The 18,974-nt window shown below is 47.6% G+C and overlaps 1 protein-coding gene across 1 annotated transcript; it reads right to left on the bottom strand.

Moving 5' to 3' along the window:
• Positions 1 to 1,546: 1,546 nt before the first annotated feature.
• FGF17 (fibroblast growth factor 17) lies at positions 1,547 to 18,196 on the bottom strand. Its single transcript, XM_065399335.1, has 5 exons — positions 18,162 to 18,196; positions 17,979 to 18,015; positions 9,305 to 9,482; positions 3,792 to 3,898; positions 1,547 to 1,843 (listed from the first exon to the last, which is right to left on the bottom strand). Exons 1-5 carry the CDS (start codon positions 18,194 to 18,196, stop codon positions 1,547 to 1,549), a joined length of 654 nt encoding a protein of 217 aa, XP_065255407.1.
• Positions 18,197 to 18,974: the final 778 nt, after the last annotated feature.

Raw genomic sequence — 18,974 nt, 5'->3', positions numbered from 1 at the left:
AAAACAAGTGCTGGGATCTTGCCTCTGCAACTGTGGTGCTCAACCTTTTCCATGCTGGAATGCCCACCGCTCAGTCCCAGAACCCTCTTCCCTCTGGCTAATAACCAACCAGGAGGGGAAAGATGGCCCAGTGGTTAGAGTGCTAAGTCAATACTCTAAAGACCTAGGCTCAATTCCCTGGTCTTTCTCCACCTTTCCTGTGTGACCTTAGGCAAGTCATTGTGAGTATGCCTATACAGCAGTCACTGGGTGCTTTTTTCCCCTCCATCTAGATAATCCACCTCCTAGGATGATGGAAGAATTCTCCCACCGACTTAGCCACATCTACACTGGGGGCTAGATCGGCTTAACTACAGTGCTCAGGGGTGCAAATATTTTCATCCCCCTGAGTGACGTAGATGGGTCGATCTAAATTTTACTTATAGACCAGGCCTTAGTCTCTCTGTGTCTCCGTTCTCCCTCTGTACAAAGGGGATAATAGCACTGCCTTGCTTTCCAGGAGTGTTGCAAGGATAAATATATTACAGATTGTGAGGGGCTACAGTAATGGGGCCAGCTAAGTACCATAGACAGACATCTACCTCCCCTCTGGGAAGGCAGAATGATCTCAACCCTTCTGCTGCTCTACAGGCTTCCAAGTCACTTGGATTTGTTGGCCCTGGGACCCTTGCAGACAGTCTCCTGCATATCAGCTGTCTGTTCGCTAGATACATCCATGCACACTGGAGAAAAAAGTCCTGCTAGTTCATCCCTATCCCAAGGCAGGACTCTTCCCTACAGTCCAGTCGACAGTCTTGTTCCACTGCGTCCACATGGGGAGACTGTCCCACAGTCTAAAAGATGGCACCAGTCAGAAGTTTTGAGCTTAGCCCATGTAGCGGAATAAAAAAACCCAACCAGCTGCCAGGATTGGTCCCACAGGAACTTGGCAGTCAGGGTGGAGTTAGCACCTTTGATGCTGAGAACAGGGTCAGAAGGAGAAGTCTCCAAAACCAGTTGCTGTCTGCTTCCCTCCCAGCAGGGGTCGCTGTACAGAAGGGCAGGCAAAGCAATGGGTGTTTGAATCTTGGGGGTCATTACAGGGGTGCTCTAGAACAAAGGGAAATCCTGCCTGGGGTTACATCTATATACAAAAAATAACCCCCCACACCTGATCCTTGCTCCTTGAGTCAATATTTCTTTGTGCCTAAGAGAATCGAAGTATAAAAATAGAGCATCTTTGTAAAAAAAAATATGGGGAGTGGCAGGGTGCTGGGGGGCACAGTCCTATGAACAGCTGGGGCAATGGGTGTGCGTGGGTATGGGTGTGTTTGGAGGGCAGGACGCACAGCAACGTGCAGCATGGCATAGTGGTGGGCACCGGGCGTGCAAGTGACACACAGACCTAGGTACGGAATGGGGGAGCAGAGTGGATCTGTGTGCGGGAGGCAGATGGCCCGGCCCTACATACAGCATGGGGCAGCAGCCTGGGTCTGTGTGTGGGGCGGGCAGACAGCCCGGCCCTCCGCACAGCAGGGGTGAGTGGCACTATCCAAAACGCAGGGCCCTACGTGCGGGGCCGCGGAGTGCGGGTGCGCTTCGTCCGGCGCGTCGGGGAGGAGGACCCCACAAACTCAAACTGCTTCTGCCGCTCGGCGTTGTTGGGGAAGGGCAGCTGGCCGCGGTAGAGGCGCTTGATGAAGTGTGCCTCCCGCTGGTTCTGGCGGCTCTTGGTGGCTTTCCGAGGGCGGCCCTTGCGCGTGAAGGCCATGTACCAGCCCTCATGGCGGGCATTCTGGAAGGCTGTGTAGTTGTTCTCCAGAACGATCTCAGTGAAGATGCAGTCTTTGCTCTTGCCATTGGGCTGGATGGAAGGAAGGGAGAGAGAGTGGGTTAATCCAGCAGGGAAAGGGTTAAGTGTTGTTAGGCAGGGTCTGATCCTGGGCCACTGGTTTTGCCATTGGACTTCGTGGGAGCAGAATCAAGGCCTGGGAGGATCTAGTGCCAATAGAAGGTGCCGGGTTGCCAGACCTCATGGAAGCCGGGCAGGCTTCCCAGGACCCTGCCAGGCAGGGAACCCCACTGCTCAGGAGTAAGAGGGGAGTCCAGTCTCTCTGTCCCATTCAGTCCTTGGCTGCTGTTCTGGGGCTCCCAACAAGGGGGCTGTATAATGCTAATCGGGGGGGAGGGGTGCTTTCTGGGATCCAGTGGGAACTGGACCAAGACTCACCAGATTCATAGAATCATTGGGCTGGAAGGGACCTTGAGAGGTCATCCAGTCCAGCTCCCGCTCTGAGGCAGGACCAAGCAAACCTAGACCTTTCCTCTGACCTGCTGTTAAAAGCCTCCAATGACAGGGATTCCACAACCTCCCTTGGTAACCTGTTCCAGAGCTTAACTACCCTTACGTTAGAAAGTTTTTCCTAATATCTAACCTACATCTCCCCTGCTGCAGATTAAGCCCATTGTTTCTTGTCCCACCTTCAGTAGACATGTAGAACAATTCATTCAGGGTACCCAGGCCACCAACCAGGGACGGCTTATAACCCCTGCCAGCCAGAGCTGGACTGGAACTGATGTCTCCGAGGTGTCAAATCCTCTGCTCCCTTTTCAATCCCATCAGTCATTCAGTCCCCCTTTGACTTGCAGTTTTGCTCAGACAGCTACTTGAGGTAGATCTCCCACTCCACATATCATCCCAGGGCAAAGCTTCTGTTTTCTCCTCAGCATGATGGAACAATCAAAGAACAACCAGACCCAGAGTATCCATCCCAAGCCCACAGCCTGCTGATGTGGGGCTTTGAGAGTTTACTCAGGGCTCTCTGGAAATAGTACGAACATCAATAAAGCTCCCTCCTTTAGCTCGCTATCGAATCCCAGGGCCTTCATTTAAGGAGCTTCCAATTAACGGGGAGACAATATGATGCAGTGGGAGAGCACCCTATGGTCTTTCTATCTCACTGTAATGCTTATCTGGACTAACCAGGACTCCAGCAGCATGAACTTCCCCACAGCAGGGCCCTGTCCATGCCAGCCAGGTCTCCAGCAGAATGAGAATGACCCTTGGTAGTACCTGGGCCTCTGATGCCTAAAGTTTCCAATCACCTGTTCCAAAGTGGAAAGAAAAGTGTCTGAGGAAGCATCCAGATGGGGCAGCAATGGAGCAGTGTGCATCTACGGATCAGTGCAGAGGCGCTACTGTGTGTGCAGGGAAGGGCTGATTTCCTGCAGCACTGATGAGACCTGCAGGACCAAGCATGACGTGCCTGTTAGTGCACTTCCTTGGCACAGCCTGCAGGGCGACTGCAAGAGCACAGCTGGAGTGAGCCGGCTCCACAGCTGGAGTGAGCCGGCTTAGCTGCATTGACTTTAATGGAGCTATTCTGACTGACACCTGCTGAAGTTCCAGCCCATTGTTTTTATACAGCTCCTACAAAAACAGCAGCGGGGGCTTGCCAGGTTCTGTCTTCTCGGAGATGGATCCCGATAAAGAAGAGAGATGTTATAGATTCAGGTATTGGAGGCCAGAAGGGACCCTTAGATCATCTAGTCTGACCCCTTGTAGATCACATTTATTTCACCCCGTTACCCAGGTACTGGGCTCAGTCACTTGTGTTTGGCTAAAGCATCTCATCCAAAAAGGCATCCAATCTTGATCTGAAGACATCAAGAAATGGAGACACCACCACTTCCCCTGGCAGCGTCCCAACACTTTATAAAGTTTGAAGGCCACGTTCCTTGACCGGGGGGGGGGGGGGGAGCACAGAGGGGTGAGGGGGTGGGGCGTGGGGGTGTCCCTGGCTGTGACTCACTTTTCCAATGAGCTTCCCCCTCTTGCTCATGCAGATGTATTTCTCGCTCTCGGCTCCTTTGATGCGCACACGGCTCCCAAAGGTGTCCGTCTCCACGATCAGCTTTGCTGCAAGGATGAGAGAAAGAGAGAGAGGGAGAAAACAAAACAAAACTCCTTCCACCAATGCTAGAGTGAGTGATGGCCAGTCTGTGTGCCGGGGGTCAGTGTGTGCGCTCAGGCCCATGCAGAGATCCAGAGGAGCATAGGGAGTGCGTTAAAAACAAATGCCACCAAACGGCACACACAGACTGCGCTACCAGCAGTTACATGATCTCGGCTCTAGAGGACAGATAACCCAGTGGTTAGGGCACCTGGCTAGTACTTCTCTGCCCTACCTCAAACTCCCCAGGTGACCTTGGGCAAGATACACAGGGCACATCTACACTTGGAGCTGCAGTAGGATTCCCAGCTCAAGGAGATGGACCCGAGCGTGCATGCTAACAATAAAGTTTAGCTGCTGCAGTGGAGGGGCTAACAGCTCTGCGTTTGAACACCTCTCAAACAACAGGCATGCGGCTAGGGCACGTAGGTCTCCTTGAGCTGGAGATTAGTGTCGAAGTGTAGGCACACCCTCACTTGCTGTGTGCCTCAGGTCCCCATTGTACCAGGGGGATAACAGCAGTGCCCAGCCTCAGAGGGGGGCTGTGGGGACAAATCTCATTGAATTGTCACAGCACATGGTGCTTTCCACTCCCCAGCTAACGGGGCCGTGATACAGAAATAGGAATTAGAGAGTAACCCAGCAGGAAAGCTGCCAGAGGGGATGGCTGGAGTGTCTAAGCCTTTGGTTTGCAGTTCTGTCCTTACGTCTCCAGCAATCCACCACCCCTTTCATCTGAGAAGCAAATGGAAGCACATACCCAGCACAGATAACTTGCCCACTTACCTCAAGGATCTATGACAGGGGTTCTCAAACTGGGGGTCGGGACCCCTCAGGGAGTCACAAGGTTATTATGGAGGGGTCGCGAGCTGTCAACCTCCATCCCAAAACCTGCTTTGCCTCCAGCACTTATAATGGTGTTAAATATGTAAAAAAGTGTTTTTAATTTATAAGGGGGGGTCGCACACAGAGGATTGCTGTGTGAAAGGGGTCCCAGTACAAAAGTTTGAGAATCACTGATCTATGAGGACAGGGTGAAAGCCAAGTCTGCAGCCAGGGCTGCTGCTTTGATCAAATCAGGAAATAAAGGAGGCGCCTATTTACAAGAAGCAGCACAGTCTAGTGGCTAAGGTATTGGCTTAGGAGTTGGGGACCCAGGGTCAACTCCTGGCCCAAGTGTATGTCTTTGGGCAAGTAACTTCTTTCTCTATTTCCCCTCCCACCCATTGTGTGTTATAGTATAAGCTGTTAGGGGCAAGGACAGAAGTAATAGTAATTATAATATTACAATTAAGCAATTCTGCCTTTGTCCCAGGTAACAATGAACAAACCCTTCACATGGGCATGTGATGAAAAATGGCCACTGCCAGTATTCAATATCATCAAAACACACAGTAAAGAAAAGGTTAAAGTTGCACAAAGCATGGGACTATGCACAGTATTATTACCATTGCATACTGTATGTGTTTTGCTGTAATAATAACAGGAGTACTTGTGGCACCTTAGAGACTAACAAATTTATTAGAGCATAAGCTTTCGTGGGCTACAACCCACTTCTTCGGATGCTGAAACCTGTTTTGCTGTGTTAGTCTCTTGACCAGTCAGTCAAGGGTTAATTGTCTGCGAGTCCATTCCACATTCTTTAATTAGAACACCTGGGGTCTGATGTGTTCCTATGGCCTAGAACCCTCTGTGAACAGACAAAAATACCTATATCTTGCAACCAAGGATCTAGCCTGCACCTGTGTTTAATTAACTATAGCCTGCATCTGTGTTTGTTTAATTAATCTGGAGAAAGATCTGGAACATGCAAGGCAGTAGTACCTGGAGCTGGTGAGTTGAGCTATTTTAACTTCCAGGCTGCTTAGAACAGCCTTTCTTTTTTTAATAGAAATTAAGTATTTTTATTAAGGAAATTCAGGGGCATCTGTGGGATTGTTTAACACATGACAATTTCTAAAGCCTAATGCCAGAGCAATGGGGAATAGCAGATTTCAGTAGCAAAATAGCCTGTGAGCAAGTATCATTTACTGCAGGAGAGCTTCAGCTTCTGCAAAATATAATGCTGAAATGTTGAAATTCAGCCCTGTACAGAGGGCCAGAATAATGCCTATGTACCACTTAGTAGTAGTATTACTGTAGTGCTTAGGAGCTCCAGTCATGGAGCAGGGCCCTTTGTGCCAGGTGCTGTATAAGGATTAACTCGCAAGATGAGACTCTCAGCTTTCATTTAAAAAAAAAAAAAAAAAAGGTTCTAGCCCTCCTGGCTATAGGGAAAAGCTTGGAACATGACCTGTGTGCATCCTAAAGCCTCAGAATTTTTTTTTTTTTTTAAAACATGATTTTTAAGCCAATCTCATGATTTTTGGAGGGCCCGAGAAGCACCACCCTCCAAAATTTGGGATGCTTTTTAATTTTTGAACCCTTTGGGGGTGGGAATTATTTACAAATGCTTGAGGGGTGGGCACACTGCACTTAGACCCTCAAAAAGGGTCTTAAGTGGGACTCAAGTGGTGCATAGTTTCTGGGTTAGGCCCTCTGCAGAGGGGTGAATTTCAGCCTAAGAAAACCCCAGACTATTGTCCCTAGCCATAAAAACTCAGTTGTGCTGCTTGCCTTTGCAGGTGCCTTTCCCTCCAGGTATGGGTTACAGTGATGGGAACTGTACCGTTAGAGATGTGCAGGACAGTGAACATGGCCCAGTTAAGTGATAAAACAACTAGATCTCTTAGGTTCTGGGACCCACCAGTTTTGTATTCAGGCATCTTGGCTTTCATCCCCCTTCCCATGTAAAATGCACATGGGCAGAACAACCATGGGGATCAACTGGCCACAAATAAATTCAGGCTGGAAATTAGCAGGTTTCTAATCAGAGGAGTGAGGTTCTGGACCAGCCTCCCAACAGGAGTAGTCAGGGTCAGGAACCTGACTGGGATGGAGCTTGATACATTTATGAATAGGATTATACGATGGAATGGCATGCGATGACCCATGAGGTCCCTTCCCGTCCTATGTCCCTATGACCAATACTCTATTTGTTCCAATTACTGATGGGCCCCTAGCCAAAATCCCCCCTCCGAACACCCCTGCCCTTAAGAGGGGTCAAAATCCTAATCTAAATTTTTGCGCCGTTAGCCTGTCTCTGGTTACAACCTCTAAGGAAAAGCCTCTATCCACACTTGGATGAGTAACAGAATCTAATTCTAATGCAGCAAAACATTATGCCTGCCTCCTAGCACTAGCCTGTCTGTTACAGCTGCTCAATCAAGTGAATTCGGGGAGCCATAGTTTTGCTTGGACGATGGGAAGTTATGGACCGAATCCTGCTGTCAGTTACATGGATGAAACTCCCTTGACTTAAGTGGTGTTGGTTCCAGGTATAAAGACCACAATCCAGCTCCCAGAGGAGCTAATGGGCCACTGACTTAAACGGGAGTTGGACTGATTCCTAAGCAAGTGCAGAAATTGGCACATGGTGCATAAGATCCATCGGAAGCTCACACCAAGGTTTCTTTGCAAATTCTCTTATCCGCTGCACTCTAGGGGGAAAACATTCACCTTTTTGTTTATAATGAGACCGTTTCAATCAAATGGAACAATTGTTTTTAGCACCTCTCCTTGATTTGGCTACAGCTGTCCTGCCACCAGCTTTTTGATCAAGCCTTATTGTCATGTTTAACTGATCTTGAACAATTCCTCAATAAACAGAAGAATTCCCCCCTCTGGAATAAGTTTTAATCATTATGCTTTGGAGTGTTCTTTTTATCTGCTGGCTTTTGAAAAAACATCCTTTGAAAACCATTAATATCTCTGTCAATCCTTAAAATAATTTAAAAAGCCAAAACAAATGGACCTGCTAGGTACTTTTTGTAACCCTGAATCTTTAAATCTTCATTTGATGTTCAGAACAAACTGTAACCATCCTATTTTGTATTCTAACAGACTATCAATATGGTCTGATTCCTGCTCCCACTGAAGTGGAAGGGAGCAGGACCTAGGTGTATTTTTAAATCCAGTTAAAGCTTTTCTCTTTGATTTAACCTGGTAGTTGAAGACAATGTATTAATCTTCCAGTTGCCAGCATGTGCATAACTGAAGTCCAAACAAGATCTCAGAGTCATGACTTTCAGATCAGATTTAGGTTTAACCCCCAAATAAACTGACCAGAATATAAATTGAACAAGAGTTGCATGTAACTTCACCCTAGGAGAATCTGGGATTATTGTCCCTAAAGTAGTGCTGGATTGTTACCATAACAAGCCATTGTACGTTTGAAGCATCACAGTCTCTGATGATAGTCAGGACTTTGCCTTTACGAGAGAGATTTCCACAAAGGGAAATGTAAACAACAATCCATACATTTTGCTGGATTCTCACATGAAAGATGAAATCCTCAAGTCAAAGGGACATTTGAATACAATGGGGTCAAGATTTCACCCAGCGATTCAGTCCCAAACATGCTAGGGATGGACTGGAGTGGCTTTAGCAAGCCTGTTTTGTATATTAGACCAGAATACCTTTTAAAATGCTAGCCATAGGTTCCTGGATATTCTCAATTGCCAGGAAGTCGTCTTTCGGTTTCTAATACATACCAGTCTTCAGCTGGTTGCATTGTCAGTGAAGCTGTGGCTATGAAACTGGAAGGTCTCCTGGTCTCTGTCTCTTCCTTGGGGATATATATGAAAGCAACCCTTGTGACCCTTCTTACCCCGTACCAGGGATGCTAGTTATCTGTCTCAGTCAAGTGTCTCAAAGCGCTCCCAGGGATGGGGGCAGTACCATTATCCCCGCTTTACAGACAGAGAAACTGAGGCATGGAGCAGGGATGTGGCACAGTGATTCACAGGCAATGGTGGGACTAAAACCTGGGAGTCACGACTCCGGGCATCCCTGTTTTAGATACTAGGTCTCATTCCCTTCCTGAACTGGGAACAGTCCTAAGACCCAGCCCAGCCCTGCCCAACCCTGCTCTTAAACACTAAATCCCACTCCCTTCCCTGAGCTGGTAATAGAACCCAGCAGGTGTATAGTCCCCTATTGTGATAGCACCTAGGAGCCCCAGATATGGATCAAAGCCCCGGTGTCCTAGGTGCCACACAGACATAGAACAAAGAGGCGGTCCGTGCCCCAAGGAGTTCACAATCTAACCCAAGCAGTGTGACTCATCCCTGTGTTGGCACTGGCCTCTCTGACCAGGTTCCAGATGTGAAATCTCTGCAGGGCCGACAACCATTTCCAGATGTGGCTGATATAGCCACATGGTAATCGCTCAGAATTAAAGTGCATTCCCCACCAGCCAGTCTCTTTCCATCACAGATGGCTGAGATCTGGCCATGTGCTTTGGCGGGATGGGGGCATCTCTAGCTCCTTACCGAATTTGTTGCCATCCTCTGCCGTGGCGGTGATCCTTTTGCCGTTCACCTGGACATGCTTGCCACTGGTCCGGCTGTAGAGCTGGTACTCCCTGATCTGCCTTCGGCTCAGCTGGTCTGTCATGGCGCCCTGGTCCCTCACGTACTGGTTAAAATTAGGAGACGGTTGATTCTCCCCCTTTGTTTACAAAGGGAAAAATAAAATCAATTTGTTTTGGACAGCCCCACAGATATGGCGAGGATATGGAGTCGGGAGCCATCACTGGGCCATCCTGGGCAGGAGAGCTCACGCAGGGTGGTGGGATGGGGTCTGGGACCCTGAGGAGCATGCCAAGGAGGTGGCTGGGATATAGTCAGGTACCAACAAAGGGACGTCCTGGTCAGGAGACCTAGAGGACAGGGGATGGAGCTTGGTACTCTGGAGAGGAGGTCACATACATGATGGAACCTAGCTTGAAATTAGAGGCACCCAGGCCGGAGTCCTCATGCAGTTTCATTGCATTCCATGCAAACTTGTGTATACATTTTAGATTCCAGGACATCCTGGGGGGCAGAGATGGGATACGGAGCTTTTCATCTCCATTCCAAATAGACAGTGACCAAAGCCATTGCTGCCTGATGGCCGTTAGCTGGCCTAGGTGAGATGAGTCTCAGTCCAGTACCCATAACACCTGCCACCACAGATGCAACTAGCTGGCAGGCTCAACAGAGGACTGAATGGGGCTTGGAGACCCAGGTCCCCTCAGACTAGTAGAGGTGCTGGATCAAGGGGTGAGAGGCTGCGTGGGCGGGTGGGTGGATCAAGGGGTGAGAGGCTGTGTGTGTGTAAAAACTTGCACTGCTGCTCCCCATCCTGCTCCTTTTCTGGGGATACGCAGATGGCTACCTTCTAAGAAGGGATAATCTGGTGCCTTTCTCTAGTAACATACCTACCTAACCAAGACCCACCCACGTCTCCTGGAAACTCAGAGGCCCGTCCTGTTTCTCTTATTTCTTTGTTACTTGGGATTGTTATGAGTCATAGGCTCCTATTACCCACAAAGTCCTAGTTCTCTGGGACAGCAAAATTGATTGCTAAAGGGAAGACGATTCTCTCTCTGTGTCTATAGAAATATATCCATCTATCCATCCACTATAACCCTCTCTCTACTGGTTCGGCAGTCTCTCCATATGTTATATGTAATATTACTCTCTATCGGATGTAAATATCTGCTTATCTAATATAACCTTCTCTCTTCCATATATAACCATCATCCATTCATTCAGTATAATGCTCTATCTAATATAAACCTTCCATCTACCATAAATAACCATCATCCATATGTCCACTATAACTCTATTATTATTATTTATTTATTTATTTATTTATTTACTTGTATTATTGTAGCACATAGGAACCCCAGTCCTGGAGCAGGACCCCATTGTGCTAGGTGCTGTACCAACATTGAACAAAAAGACAATCCCTGCCCTAAAGAGCTTCCAATCTAAATCTCTATCTATTCCATCGTCCTGGCATCTGGCCACCTTGTGAATGTGATTCTTCAAACCCAGGACTTGTTAGCGGAGCTGGGAAGAAAGTAGAACAGATGAAGTAGTAAAGGTGTCCCCCTTCCTCTCTCCCCCCCCCCCGACTCTCATTGTCGTTAGTAACAACAGAACAAGAGCAAAATACGGACCGTGGGAAAGAAGCTGAATTCTTCCCAAAGAATGAGTCCTCCACGGCCCTATGAAGTTATCATGACTGTGATCATAGAATAAAGGATTGGGTTGTCCTGTCCCTGCTGTATTGCCGGGGGCCCTGACAGCAAAGACCAGGGAGTAATGTGTATTCGAGGGTCTTCCTGGAAGATCATGCCCATGCAAACTGCAGGCATGTGTCACAGAGAACGCTACTTCCACAACCTCACTGTGCCATCAGCACACAAAGCCTGTTGCTGCATGTCTCACACATTTCTCTGCGTGCCTCAGGACCCTTGCTGGGAGCCAGGCTCATCCTCAATAGTGACAAATACTAGAAAAGAGGGGCTGGAAATCAGCGAATGGCAAGTCAGCTGTAGCACTCAAAGTCTATGGCCAACACTCCGGATCCACGTTAGCCAAACCTGAATTAGAGGGGCCTGCTGATGCGCTGGCACCACCACTGTTGCTGATGGGTGCCAACACTCATGCCAGAAGTGAAGGGCAAACCACTACTGGCTCTAGGCTCCAGAACCCCAGTGCAACCAGAGCCTCCCTGCTGCCCCCTGGATCCTACTGCAACGTAAAACCTCCCAGCTGCCCCCGGAACCCCAGTGCAACCCAGAGCCTCCCAGGTGCCTCCAGGATCCCGAAGCAGATGTTATATCAGAGTCTCAGAGAGCGAAGGACCAATAGTATTACTGCCCGTTGTTTGAGCCACTGATGACCTAGGGTCACAGAGTTTAAGGCCAGAAGAGACGACAAGACTATCTAGTTTGACATCCTGTATATCACAGGCCACCAGCACCTGCACACTAAACCCAACAACTGAAACTCGACCAAAGTATGACAGCCCGCCGGAGACTAGACTGTGATGTGCCACAGGCAGAGAACAGGAGGGATCGAGGTGCACCAGTGTCCGACGGAGGGAAATGGTTAAGTGAGAGAGACCCAGATAACCCTGGCAAGGGACCTGCACCCGCATGCTGAAGAGGAAGGCAAATGCCCCTGCCCGAGGTCACTGCCAATCTTCCTTCCGGACCCCACATCTGGCAATCAGTGAGCATGTGAGTAAGAACCAGCCAGCCAAGCACCTGGGAGAGAGAATGCTCGGTGCCATCTCAGAGCCCTGGTCCTCCCTGTCCAGTCTCCCATCTCCAGCTGTGGCCATCCCTGATGCTACAGAGGAAGGAGATTAACAATAAAAAAAAAAACAGAAAGAATTGGGGCGGGGGGGAATCCCTTCCTGACCCCTGCAGGCAGCTGGCTGAAACCCTGAAGCATGAACTTTTAGGAACATAAGACATAAACCGGAAGTGAGCCCCAGGTCCCTGAGTCCTGCCCCTATCATAAGCAATCATGTCATACAATCGTTCACAAGAACCACCGGCTGGGAGGGACAGAAATGCTAAAGAACATCAAGGCTTCAAAACCCAGGCTAAAAACAAAACATACACTACCCTGAGTGAGCTAGGCTCTCTCTCGTGTATAGGGGAAGGGGGCTCTTTCTTAGCCAGCCCCTACAAATCACAGTATGGTAAAACAGCAAACACCCCCGGTTCAGCTTCCGCCCTTCACTGCCAGCCATGAGACAGGCTGAGCGGAACTGAGAACTGAATGTGGTTCCTAATGCACAGTGACTCACCAGTAGCAAATGGTAGGTTACTCTTGGGAAGGTCATTATGCATCCGAAGAAGTGGGTTGTAGCCCACGAAAGCTTATGCTCTAATAAATTTGTTAGTCTCTAAGGTGCCACAAGTACTCCTGTTATTCTACTCTTTGACTCAGCTAACGATGGACAGAATCCCACTCTGGTACATGTACATGAACTCAAGTGTTGAACCCACAGTGGGGGCTCAGAGCTGGAAGCTCCATGTATGTGTGAGGAGCAACTAGTAGGGTGACCAGATGCCCTGACTTTCAGCATCAGGACCACAAAGCTCAACATGAAACTTTGGTCGAAACCATTGGTCTCCTGTTCAAACAACAGGAGGCTGCTGCGTGTTTCAAACAGGATCAACTCAATGCCATACACCGGCCCGAGTTTGCTCCAAACCAGGCCTGAATTGCCTTGAAAGTTTCCTAAACTTTAGCAAACATGACAACAAACCAAATCTTTCTACCAATGCAGGAAACCAGAGAAGACTGATGTGTTTGTGGATCTACGTGCAACCATTATGTGCTGTAACCCTCCCAACATGCATGTGTGTCAAAGCATATTGACCGAATTCCCCCCTCTCCTCCTCAAAGATACACTAAAAGAAGAGGGCCAAATTCTGCTCCCCAGTGGGGAGTCCCCACTGGCCAGGAGCTACTATAGATTCTGATGATGTAAGAGCAGAATCTAGAGCTCAGCCTTTCAGATTTACACTGGCATAACTCCAGTAACTTCAATGGCATTACTCCTGATTTACACCAGTGTAACTGACAGCAGAATCAGCCTGGAGTGGTTCAGCGCACTCCGAAAGGCTACTAAATAAAGTGTGTATTGTACCCAAACAGGCTTTGTGACTTATGCTAATGCCCTAGCAGAAACACATGCTCCCCAACAGAAGAGTTATTGTATGGTAAATACCAGCTAATTACTACAGACATGCTGGTTGACTACAATGCTGATAATCCTCAATCCCTATGACGATACAGAGCTATCACGGAGCAGTTAAACTTCAATCAATGTCTTTAACTATGCATTTTATTGGTATGAGAAGGCTTCATTTAATCTCTATGCAAGTGGAGTAGGAAGCCCTGATTTTAAGAGCTAAGACTGAGATTTTCAAAGCTCCTTAAGAGATTTGGCCATGCAATTCGGGTGGTCGAATTTTTTAAATTTAAACTTTTTTTTGGGGGGGGGGGGGGAAATAAGAAATAGCTTTTTGACCAAAATACAAATGTTTGTGGAAACATTTTAGTTTGGTCAAAATGACTGAATTTTTCATTTTAAAACATAGAAACTGAAACATACTTTTTTGTAAAAATATTCAGTTTTTGATTTAAAAACGTTTAGAATATTTTTTTTGTTTTGATTGCAGCAAAAATTTTCAGAATAGAGTTTTCAAAACCTGAACTTTTTACCAACAGCAGAAAAAATTACCAACACTGGTCATCGAAAGCTGGACAAAATCTTTTGTTGCTACTTGAAAACCAAAATATTTCTGTGAGGAAAATTAGGAAAAAAATGTTGAAATACTTGGATTTTTGAAACTGCTGTAGTCCACATCGCTTAGCCATCTTTAAAAATCTCAGCTAGAATGTAGCTCTTTAGCTGGTGCATGACACATAGGCAAATCCATCCTCAGCTGTGTAAAGTTGCTCCATTGCCTTCAATGGAACACCAGTGATTTACCCCAGCTGACTTCAGCGGGGCCAGGATTTCACCCAGCTATTACCATAGCAGAACTGAGATCTTAAAGACCTATTGCTAAATAGTGTGCAACCCTGCTCCCATTCCGGTCACTGAGCATTTTGCCATTGACTTCAGGTGAAGCAGGATCAGGCCCTGTCTATGGACCACTTTAATCTGCCCCAAATTTCTCTGGGAATCTGAGTGCTGGTCAGAGATTATCTACAGCACCAACTTCAGCTCATCAGAAACATTCACAGACCAGTGACATGGGCCACTGGGCTGGCTCAGAACTTCTTGCTGTAAAAGGAAAGGCAGCAATGGGGTTCTGGTTTGTGACCAGGTCTCCCACAGTACTACACTAATAAATAAATAATAATAAAAACTGATAACTTAATACAGGGAGAGCCAATCTGTGTTTAATAGCTTCTCTACAGTAAATCCGCACGCTAGGATATGTTTCATAGACCTACTTGTGACATTATTACCAGATTTTTCAGACAGGCTCAGAACGCACCATCAGGCCCAGATTTTCCAAAAAGCTCAGATTCCATTACGTGCTGAGCAGTTTTGCAAATCTGGCCATAAGTGGGAGCTATCCTCTATTATTTTATATTATGCTCACACTTTCTATCAAGGTTCTAGTTATAAATAGTTAAGAGATGGTTAATAGATGCTTTAATAAATGGTTTTTCAGAGTCCAACAGGACGACAGGTTGCTTATAACCATGGCTTACAACCATCTATAACACCTTCTACTGATGTGCTTATAAACATCAATGCTGTAGGCTGCTCATACCTGTGCATGCTTGTAACAGCTGTTAATCATGTATTAATCCTTTATAAACAATTTCTGAATGGACCCTTAAAGTGTGACTATTATATTTATGGTGAGGCACGAAAGGCAGGACATTCACAACGGACTCGATTGTGCAACACTAACTCATACTTGTGCACCTTTAGACGAGCAGCCTCACTGACGTCCATGAGTGCTTGTGCGAGTGCTCGCCAGTATGAATGAGGGTGGCCCAACGAGCCCTATGTAGGATGAGACCAACAGAGTCTAAGAAGAGACTAGTGATTTTGGATGCCTCCATTTTTCGGTGCGCAACGTGAGACACTTTAAAGGGCTCTGATTTTCAGACGGTGGGTGCTCAGCACGGTCTGGAAATCAGGAGCCTTTAAGGTTTCCCAAGCAGGGTACCCAGAGTCACTTCTGAAGAGTTTGGTGTTGCACAGCCGTGATCAGGAGAATGGTTTAGTCCTGCCCAGGTGCCGAGCACTCACAGATCCTGTAAACTTCTATGGGGGTCCCAGGCACTCAGCACCTCCCAGGACCAGACCCTTTGGCAAAGAGGGCAATTGTCTCCTTTTGACTCAGGCTGGCTTCTGGAGCAGGGCTCTCCTGCGCCGCCCCCCCGCCCCCCGCCTCAATTCAGCTGGGTCTCAACTCAACTGAGCTCAATGGGGACTCTTCCTAGACCGGCTGCTGTCTGTCCCCATCCATCAGGACTCATAGCATCATGTTGGACCTGTGAACCCTGACAACGGGGGACTTGTGCGCCCCTCTGGGGGAGGAATGAATGCAGGAATGAAGCCAGGTAGAAATCCCCTCTCCGTGAGTTCCTGGAGCTGCTTCCTTTTAATTCATCCAAAATCCTCTTGCTTTTATTTATTTACTTTTTTTTTAATTTTTTTTTTGGCTCTGCTTCTTTCTCCCCTTGAGTGATCTTTCCCACCTTTTCCTTCAGCATTCAGCAGCCTCCGCTCATTTCAGATCACAGGGCAAAACCTCTCTCTCTCTCTCTCTCTCTCTCTCCCCCCTCCCCACCTCTTCCCACCTCCCTCACAAAGGAGGACAGAGAGGGTCTAGCAAAGATCACAGCAAACATTATCTATGTGGAATCTTCACAGGTCTTTAGTGTGGCCGCTGGGGGGGATCGACCCCTTGCTGCTGCCAAAGGAACTGGTGATCAGCCGTCCCAGAGACAGCTGCTCATCACACAGGAGCTCAAGCATGGCTCTGGCCTTTGCCAGCTTGCCTCCCCTCCTGCCCCGCCTGCCATACACCCTCAGTGGGGGAAAGGCAAGCAGTTCAAGGGAAAGCCCCACACCACCTTTCACAGCACCATCAAATGATCCCCCCGCCCCCAAGGGGGCAATAAAACCAGGCCCAACACCATTGTGCTAATTTCTGCTCCACAATACGCTGCATCCCTGAGCCTTTTTGTGTGTGCGTGTGTGTGTTAGGTGGGGTGGGGTGGGGAAGGGTCTAGGGTCTCGCTTCCGGCAAGGATTCGCTTTAGAGGCTTTGGGGGTGTTTCTGTCCCCATCAAAGGCACCTCCATTCCCCTCTTGTTTTCAAAGGCATTTACCTTAAAAAGGTTCGGAGTGCATGTTAAGGAATCCAAGGCTGGCCTGTTAAAACGGTTTGGAGTCTAGCTGAGAGGGTGCTGGTATGGAACAGTGCCTTTTAATAGCCCTGGCTTTTATTGAGATCACAAAAAGGGACACTGCATCTTTAAAAGGAATGGGGGGTGGGGGGGTTAAACCCCAAGCCACGGCAAGCTGCTCTGACTTTGGATTTAAAACCAACGGGCCTGATTCTGCTCTCACATATCATGCTGGTGTAAATCAGAAGTAACTCCACTGAAGTGATTGGGACAGATCCCCAGCTGGTGTAAATTGGGATAGCGCCACTGAAATCAATGCTGATTTACACCAGCTGCAGATCTGGCCTGATGGAGTCACACTGGTATGAAACTGGTGTGAGAGGAGACTCAGGTCCCAAAAATCTCAACTTTGTATATTTCTGGAATGGAGCATTTCCCCTCAATGAGCAGTATTCTAACGAAATATACCGGCTTCCTATACAGCACAATGTACCCGTTATCTAGGGGTTAAGGCCCAATCCTGTGAGCGGTTACACACCGGAGCAATCCCATTGACCTTAATTGTCTATTACATCTACTCCTAGATAGACACAATTTCATTTCTGAAACAGTTAAAATAATTAGTCTTACCTTCATGATTATCCAGTCCTACAATTGGTCCTTGAACCTTCAAACATGCACATAAGTAATTTTACTCACCTGAGTAGTGCCATTTGAGTTCCTTGGGCAAGATTCTGCTCTCAGGCCAGTGCAACTGCACTGTCAGTACAGTTACTCCTGAGCGATGCTGGTCTGCGATTAGAATCTACCCCTTAGGTTTACTCATGTGAGTAAAGTTACCCATGTGCATAGGTATTTGCAGGAGAGAGCTCCTTAACTTTTAAAACTGTGCTATGTTTAATAACTTTAATAATAAATCAGTATTGTCAGCATTAGCAAAACAGAATGCACAGGTAACATTTTGATTTTGGTTGAGAGTACAACATTAGCCAATTTATTTTCAAGCACCACACAAACTGATACATGCCACCTTTAGGATTAAAGCAGTGCACCACAGGGGAAAAAAAGCAATTACTCTGGTTTCCAAAAGAGCTTTGGGCACTTTGGGTTTGAATGCTATTGCAGCCCGGTGTCTTTAAACAATTTGGTTTTGTTGCAAAGAAAGAACTCCACAAGTAAATCGAAAAAAACGTAACCTGACTTTTTGCATTGGGGGGGGGGGGAGGGGTTGGTTAGTAAAACAGACAGTCTGTTGCAAACGTACCTGGGTTTGACAGGAGAGCATTAAGAGCTGGAAACATCTGTATTTGGAAACAAAAGAGAGAGAGAAAAAATACACAGGGTTTTGTTTGGGGGTTATTCTGTCTACTACTAATACACTATTGATTAAACCTTGTTGCAAATAATTGGAACAAAGCTAGCTGTGAGGAAAGAAGAAAGCGCTTACATGGAAAGGTTTTGGAGGCTGACGTACTGCTGCATGTCGCTTGCCAAAAGAAAAAAAAAAGAGATAAATACATAAAATGAACTAAATCAGCTCTGAGTTGAGTGCTCTCAAACTCTCCCAAAGCTGCAAAGATCTCTTAAAGCTGGCACATTCCTGGGGGTGAAGCTAAGGAGCGGTGTCCCCTCCTTTTTAGTCTGAAACCCCCAGTAACAGCAGGAAAGGAGGTGTCAGAAAAAAACAACCCCACTTCTTGCACCTTTAAGACCACATGTGATCATCAAGTGCCTGGAACAAAAATTGATATAGTGCATGGAGATGGCTGGAGCAGCGCATCCGTCTTCTTCCTTCCTTTCTTTTTTAATCTTTACCAGGGTCCTTGCCGTGCTTGAAGAACCTTCATAGCATCCAAGTTTGTTTCATCCATTTCCCCTTTTCTCCCCACCCCACCCTTCCCCAAAATAGAAACTTGCTGCTTTCCTCAGTTTATTCACTGGGTTGCATCCCTCCTGCAGCCTGGTAGCTGCGTCCTCCTACATGGGAAGGTGGCTCAAGGCAAGGTGCTCCCATCTGGGGAGAAGACACTTCAGAGGCTCAGGCTCCAGTAAGTTCCAAGCTTGGATCCAACAGAGAGATTACACGAGGGAGCAGGGGCTTGCTTGCAGGCTATTGCTAGCACTTCCCATGTGTCAGCCCTGAAAGCTTGGAAGAGTCTCTGCAGACAGGGGCAGAACCTTCCCTTCTGGCTTCCCTGCAAGTCATTCAGCAGCTGGAGAAGGAAGGAGGAACCTTACCTAGCAGGAGCCTGTGAGGGAG

This window comes from Emys orbicularis, chromosome 2, assembly GCF_028017835.1.
Source record: "Emys orbicularis isolate rEmyOrb1 chromosome 2, rEmyOrb1.hap1, whole genome shotgun sequence".
Lineage (NCBI taxonomy): Eukaryota > Metazoa > Chordata > Testudines > Emydidae > Emys > Emys orbicularis.
This window is presented reverse-complemented; position numbering and strand designations above follow the sequence as displayed.